The sequence below is a fragment of the Oratosquilla oratoria genome, chromosome 34, assembly GCF_046742065.1.
Source record: "Oratosquilla oratoria isolate Oo_2021 chromosome 34, ASM4674206v1, whole genome shotgun sequence".
Classification (NCBI taxonomy): Eukaryota; Metazoa; Arthropoda; class Malacostraca; order Stomatopoda; family Squillidae; genus Oratosquilla; species Oratosquilla oratoria.
Genome location: NC_134810.1, coordinates 42,231,701 through 42,239,347, shown reverse-complemented (window position 1 = coordinate 42,239,347; position 7,647 = coordinate 42,231,701). Strand labels below are relative to the sequence as shown.

Here is a 7,647-nt window from a genome sequence, read left to right as displayed (position 1 = left end):
CTTGCCTCACAGGGTAATAGACGTTTGGAACAAGTTAGATGAGAATGTGGTGTGTGCAAAAACGATGCACGAATTTAAGAACAGTCTAGATAAAACGAGATATGAAGACGGGACATTACAAGCATAGCTCCCCTTCCCGTAAAATACAAGTAGGTAAACACAACCATGTAAATACACGACTCGATGGCACAGTTGGTAGAATTCCCTGTCGCCACTACGGCGGTCTGGATTCGAATCCCGTCCAGGGTGAAATAATTTCAGTATCGTTGCGCTGTGGGTCGTTACTCCAACTCTCATGGGCGGGGAGTTGGATGTGTGTGTGTGCGTGTAAGGTCACAACATTACCCATAGATCGGTCATATATGAGCTCTCTTCCGTTATGGAAATAGCTGTCGATCACGAGTCCAACACGTGATCCAAGACCATGGTGAATCACATACATACTAACTCAATTGCCCTTGGAGCTGGTGCAGACTTGCAGTGTTGTGATGCTTTTCAGTGGTAAAGTCACAATATTCCCCACAGATTCGGTTACATATATATTCTGATCTCTCATCCAGGAGGGTAAGAGCTATCAATTACAAGTTGACGACTCTCGATCAAAGATTGTGGTCAAATCTCGCATCTGATAATCTGAGTTGGTCGGATTTGCGTGTGTGCGTGCGTTCGTGTTCGCTTACTCGTCTGTCGTTTTAGTGCATCAGAACCTTGAGATACACAGACCTTTTCCGAACCCGAGACAGATCAGACGTAGACGACCAGAACACAGGTGAGTTCGAGTGAACACGTAAAGGGCAGGAGCTGGGAAAGTAATATTTTTCAAACAGACATATTGAATGACGAGTTCAAAGAGGGAGAAGAAGGTGGAGGGGAGGAGGAGGAGAAGGAGTATGTCTAGCGAAGTCGTTTCTTGTGACTTGCTCACGATTATAACATTTTAATATATTTCATATATTATATTTAATTATTTCGCATTACGTTATAATAAATTAGATTACATAATTGGTTTTATAATCTGGGCTGAGGAGTGAAAATAGATCCCGCGGTTGCACTAGCGCGCCAAATACGAAAGAGCATTTGATAGTGATAAGGTCGTATCACCGTCATGACAGATAAGGTAGATAGCCCAGTGTCATTGAAACCAGACCTCCAACTTTTCTTCTTCTTTTAGCTATTATTTTATTTTATTATATATTTTTTGTTTATTTATTTTTATAAGGCCACCGACAGTTTACGCAGTCCTTTTATTTCTTATTTCATTTTCCCCTGCGACTTCTGAAAAAAAACCCACACACACAGACAACAGAGAGACACAGGTACATATACACGACTTGATGGCTCAGTGGTAGTATTCGCGGCCGCCACTATGGCGTTATGGGTTCGAATTCCGCCCGGGGCTGAAATAATTTCAGTATCGCTGCTATGCGAGTCGTTATTTCAACTCTCGTGGGCGGAGAGTTGGCTGTGCCTGTGCGTGTAAGGTCATATATATGACCTCTGAGCTCTCTTCTGGGAGGGTAATATCTGTCGATCATGAGTCCAACACGTGATCCAAAGACCATGGTGAATCACACATATTACCCCGTCTTTCAATCCTCCCCTCCCCCCCCCCGATATTCTATCCAGCCTCCTTCATTCTTCCCCCTCGTCCCTACATCTCACCCTCCCTCCCTCCCCCTCCTACATCTTACCTTTCCTCCCTACCTCTCTCCCCTTTGAATAAAATCGTCTAGTTTTAGCTAGAACGAAGGTGCCATTATTGTAAAGTTTGTCAGCTTGCTTCTATTCCTCTGCGCGGGACTCGAACCCAGTCCTCAGCCAGAGTACTCTGGCGAGATAAGCCACGCCCCCTGTTCCCCCTCAACCTATCACGGTCGCTTTGGAATCGCGCACACTGGGGTACGCGGCGGTGATTGGTCGGGGAAGGGAAAAGGGGGCGTGGTTTCCAGGGGCAGTACAAGAAGCTTTCGGTGATATTCCTAAAAAAAAAATCTTTCCATATATAAATCTTATATGAATCCTTGGAAGAGAAAGATTTATATAAGGACTTTTTTTTCTTAAGAATACCACTGCAGAAATCTTACAGTGGTATTCTTAAAAAAATATTTTCTTATATAAATATTTCCCTTCCAAGGATTTATATAAGATTTGTATAAGGATTTTTTTTTTTTTTTTTTAAGAATACCATCGTTTGTTTTTCTGTCCTCAGTCATGATCCAGGCTAGAAAGAGGACATGGGTAACTATAGCCTGTACGCTCCAAGGAGTCCGTTCAGGACGTGACATAAGTCGTGACTTACCACTAACCATTCTGCCAAATCAAACTTAGTATATATATGCCTCTCTCTTATTTCTCATCCCTTTTGTATTTTATTTTATTTTTTTCAATTATGTATATTGTATGTTAGGGATGGAATGGGTGGGAGTGGTTTTTATGCCTTTGTTTTTTGGCTATCTTCCTTATAAGGGGGAAAAAGATTTTGGTATGTGTATGTATGTATATGGTATAACGATTATCACTTTTTAGGATTATAATAATGATATGAATAATGTCTATGGCATGTGGCTTTGCTCTTTCACCCTTGTTGCCATGACGCCAAAGTGCTACAGGTAAGACATGTGGGATGGGGTAATAGGTAACCGTTGTTATGATCCTAAAAAGTGACACTCATTGTACTATACAGCTACCTTTACTATATACAGAATAAAAAAAAAAGACAATGTCAAATACAGTGAGTCCTCCTTATACGGTAATTCTTTATCCCGTAAATTCAGTTACGGTATTTGGTAATTACTACCCGCGATTCTATTTACGGTAAGAAAAATTCACAGATACGGTATCTGCTAGATATTTTGAAGAGGAAAGAGCAGGGAGAAGGTACGTCTGCTATATCCTATTATTACATGTTATAATGGGTTTGGTATATGGTAATTTCAATTTGCGGTAAGGTTTTCAGGAATGCATATGTACCGTATAACGAGGACTTACTGTAGCACATACATGGGAAATAAGACAAAGGCGTACTAAGGGTGATTTGGCTGAATGGCTAATAGTAAATCACAATGTATGACACAAGCTGAAAGGACTCCTTGGAGGCAGTTCGCAAAGTGTCGAAGAGATTCTCTGTGACAGGCTATTGCCTTCGCTACTGATGGACTGCAAAGATAAATAAAATAGTCCCAATATGCTCAGAATGACAAATAAAAAGTCTGGAAAAAGTTGAGACTTCTATTGCCATCTGACAGGATTTTACAGAAGAGGGATTCTTCAACTGTCCGGGAAGTAACAAACATAATTTTTGTTATTAATTCGGGTTATCACCTTGCTATTTCATTCAGTTTCAGTAAACACCTCTCATGCTCACAAAAGATTCAAAACCTGAGCATAAGGCATAAGTAAAACATGAAACTAATTCAATCAAATTCATTTTAGGAAGTAAGATTTAGGTGAATGGTATTAAGGCTCTGGTTCGAACCCTGAGCACAAAGGGCAAAGGTAACATCTTCCTCGTAGGCTTCTCACTTCAGTAACGATAATGAAACTGTGTAGACAGGATCAACAGGATGAAACTATGAGAACAACCTCTGACTTAAATTGCAGGTTCCCTCATGGCCACCAAGACAATGCGCTGTCTCCTGAAGACTAAAGAGAGTGAAGGCTATGACCTGATCGAAAGGGAGATGCCGAAACCAGGTCGTGGTGATGTCATCATACGAGTGGCTAAGGTGGTTTGAGGTTCTTTTTGGTGTATGAAATTCAGTAATATGTTTGGTGACGATACTGTAATAATGATACACTCACATGCACACACACAGTAAAAGAAATTTGAGGAGTGGTGACAAAGTAAAATTTGCAAAAGGAAGACTATTTGAATATATACCTATATATAGGTTAGAGGGCTGTATGTGTATATTTTCTTTTCTTGCTCGTCGAAACAAACTAATAAGTTTCCGACCTACCTTCATGACATTCCTACGTACACACAAGCAGGTGTTTTGACAGAGACAGTTTTCCATATAGACATATAGATATGTGGAATAGCTTAGGTGATACAGCACAAACTCAAACAATACATGAGTTCAAATCTAAATATGATAATTGGAAGTCAAAGATATAGATTATTTGAGTTAGAAAATTATGTTAGAAAATTAGAGAATAGGAGACTGGACCCAAAACATGTATTGTTCCTTTCCTGTATACTATAATAAGGTAAATACAGTAATTCCTCATCATACGGTACATATGCGTTCCTGAAAACCTTACCGCAAATTGAAATTACCATATACCATACCCATTATAACATGTAATAATAGGATATGGCAAACGTACCTTCTCCCTGCTCTTTCCTCTTCAAAATATCTAGCAGATACCGTATCTGTGAATTTTTCTTACCCTAAATAGAATCGAGGGTAGTAATTACCAAATACCGTAACTGTGAATTTACCGGATAAAGAATTACCGTATAAGGAGGACTCACTGTATATGTATAAACAAACATTATACACCTACAGTTACATGCTTTCACAACCATCCACAAACAAACCGACAGGGAGTCACACCCACATTCGCAGTATCATGACATGTACCATAGAATAGACTTAGTAACCATGTAGTGAGCACTGAAACTACTGGTTGCTTTCAGAGAAGGTTAGATAGCTTTATGGATGAATATGATAAGCGGTAATGGGCATGGAACTGCCTCGTGTGGGCCTTAAGGTCTCTTGCAGTCTCCCTCAGTCTTATGTTCAGAACCCTCTCTCGGCAGGTTGCGATCTGCGGTTCAGATATCAACCTCTGGAAGTGGAATGACTTAGCACGTACCATCGCCGCTCTACCCTTCATTCCAGGTATGTTATTCACCACGGTCTTGGATCACATGTTGGACTCTTGATTGGTAGTTTTTACCCCCTGAAAGAGAACTCAGAGCTCATATATGACTGATCTATTGGTAATGCTGTGACCTTACACACACACACACACCCCAACTCCCTGTCCATGAGAGTTGGAGTGACAACTTGTAGCACAGTGATACTGAAATTATTTCAGCCCTGGGTGGGATTCGAACTCGGACCACTGTAGCAGCAGTTGTGAACACTACCACTCTGCATGTTTGTGTGTTTACATGATTGTGTTGGAGTAATCACCAAGAGAAATAAACTAATGAAGCTGAGCACTTTCATATATTTACATCACCAGTGCTAGTGCAAAAAAAAAAAAAAAAAAGAAAAAAAAAAAAAAAAAAAAAAGGACAGAAATATATGACAGAATAAGCCATGGTGAAGAAAGAACTTGGAGAGGTAGAAGAAGAGGTACACATGGTTTTGCTGCCATCCTAGTAAATAACTGGGACAAAAGCTCACAACTGGTATATCACAACTTAAATAGCTTTAACATTTCTTTACCTAATTGTACTTTACCTAACTGTCATATACAGTGGAACCTTGCTATTCGTACACAATTCGTCCCTGGAGGCTGTTTGAATGGCGATTTGTACGAATGGCGAATAATTTTTTCCCATAAGATATAATGTAAATTAGATTAATCCGTTCCAGATCCTTTTAGGCTTGGTTGAATCACTAATCTTTTTTGGACCCATGGCTGCACTATTTCTAATAAAAATAACAAAAAATAGCAATAAAGTAGCACAAAGTTTCACAAAGCTTGCATGGATGATGCGTAGCATATGGAAGCTAGCATGAGACTGAGCTGAAGCGACCGTGTGGTGCGGCCAGTAACAAGGCGACGCTGTCTGAATTGCGGGGCAAGCGTATGAATGATGAGTTGAACTTTACATGAACAAGTTGGACAAATAATGGAGTTGTATGAGTAGAGAGGCAGACGAATGGTGAGGTTCCACTGTACAGGAAAGGAGCAACGTTTGTGGGAGTCTCGTCTCTACTCTCCGATTTATACCTAGTTTCAAATTCATGTAAAAATAATAATGATAAATCTATTTGGCAAAGAATCAATATACATGAAGTGCAGAGAATGATAAGAACACATAGTTCGAAATAATAATTGCAATTGCCAAGAATAACACAAAAAAAGCATGCACGCTTATTTCCATTGTGGTCCTCTGGATTGTTATTCTATACTAAGTTACACAGACAACATACGTAGGGGGTCAAGGGGACCAGAGACAGTCATGAGTAATACCAGTCAGTACACATATGTCACATAAACATTATTATAGTTTTGATAATATCACTAAAATGTTCGAGACACATAGGATATTGAGACCAAAAATTGAGCACCATCACATGGTTCATGTATGGTTAGGTTGTATTTTTATTTTTCAATTATCATATTTAGATTTTAATTCACGGATTGCTCCACCTTGGGCTAAATCACCATCTCAGCTATTCCAGATTTTTAAGCATCTGCATGGAAAACTGTATTTTTTCACATCCCTTAGACATTTATCCTTTTCCAATTTGTTCTTTTAACTCTTAAAGCCCTTCCGACCCTAATAAAGGGATCTCTTATGTCAATGTAATCCATCCCTTTTAGCGACCTGAATACTGTAATCATAATGCATTTCTCTTCGATCTTTCAACATTGGTAGATCCAGTGCTTTGAATGCAATAAATGCATTTTCAACTAAATTGTGACTTTTCTGGTTTGACTCAGATGATCCTAAGATCAAGTGATAAAAGGGGCTGGTTGGTTAGGTCAGGTGACAATATATATATCTCCCTCTCATTTTCTCTTTACTGTTCAGGTCATGAAGCCGTGGGCGAGGTGGTGGAGGTGGGCGAGGATGTCACCCACCTGAAGAAAGGACAGCATGTGGCCGTCGAGAACCACTTCTTCTGCAGTGAGTGTTTTCAGTGTAAGGTAGGTCAGCAAGTCCATATTTTCATCTAATAGTCCTGAATATTAATCCCTGTAATCATACAATTTATTACAAAAATAACAACATACCATGTTTTGCTGACTCCCTACTCACATTTTACCAATTCATTATGTATTTTACCATTTTCATCTTTAATCCAGTCATTCATTTACATTTCGTTTTTCTGATCTTTGTTCTTATACAAACTATGTTCCACTGCATGAACTAAGATTTTTGTTACCATAGATTTGAATATGGATTTCCCATTATTTTCATTTCCTTTTCAACAGAAGAGATATTGTCACTAACCACTTTTAATCCCTTTTTGATGCTGACATATGATCACAAAAACTGATTATTTATAGAGTTTTCTTAATAGTTACAGCCAACATTTCTCTAGTGATATCTCACAATTACCGGTAATCATGATCACTTAATGTCGCATTTTTAAAGACACTAAGCACCAAAAGTCACTAATTACAGTATTTCAAACACATCTTCACCTCACCATACCATCTGATGTAAAAAAAGCTACCTTCACTATTTCCATGCATCATATATACCATCACTGGCTTAACACTTACCCGTTCCTTCCTATTTGTCCTTTGGGTGACACAGAATGGGCGAGGTGATATCTGTCAGCGTATGAGTCAGTACGGCCATGGCAAAGGGACGGACCAAGGAGGCTGTGCCCAATACTCTTGCTTGAAGGCACAGTACTGCTATGCTCTCAAGCACCCACTAACGTCCAACCAAGCTGTCCTACTTGAACCAATGGGTCAGTCACTGTGATCACGTAAGAATGATTCTTC

General features: G+C 39.5%; 1 protein-coding gene across 1 annotated transcript in view; it reads left to right on the top strand.

Annotated features, from left to right (window-relative positions):
* The first annotated feature begins 624 nt into the window (after positions 1 to 624).
* Positions 625 to 7,647, top strand: part of LOC143018251 (L-threonine 3-dehydrogenase-like) — a 15,033-nt gene continuing 8,010 nt past the window's right edge. Inside the window, exons 1-5 of the mRNA XM_076173510.1 lie at positions 625 to 769; positions 3,601 to 3,725; positions 4,766 to 4,847; positions 6,722 to 6,837; positions 7,454 to 7,613. Of these exons, the coding sequence (XP_076029625.1) occupies positions 3,609 to 3,725; positions 4,766 to 4,847; positions 6,722 to 6,837; positions 7,454 to 7,613 (475 nt within the window). The 5' untranslated portion in view covers positions 625 to 769; positions 3,601 to 3,608. The remainder of the gene's footprint in view (positions 770 to 3,600; positions 3,726 to 4,765; positions 4,848 to 6,721; positions 6,838 to 7,453; positions 7,614 to 7,647) is intronic.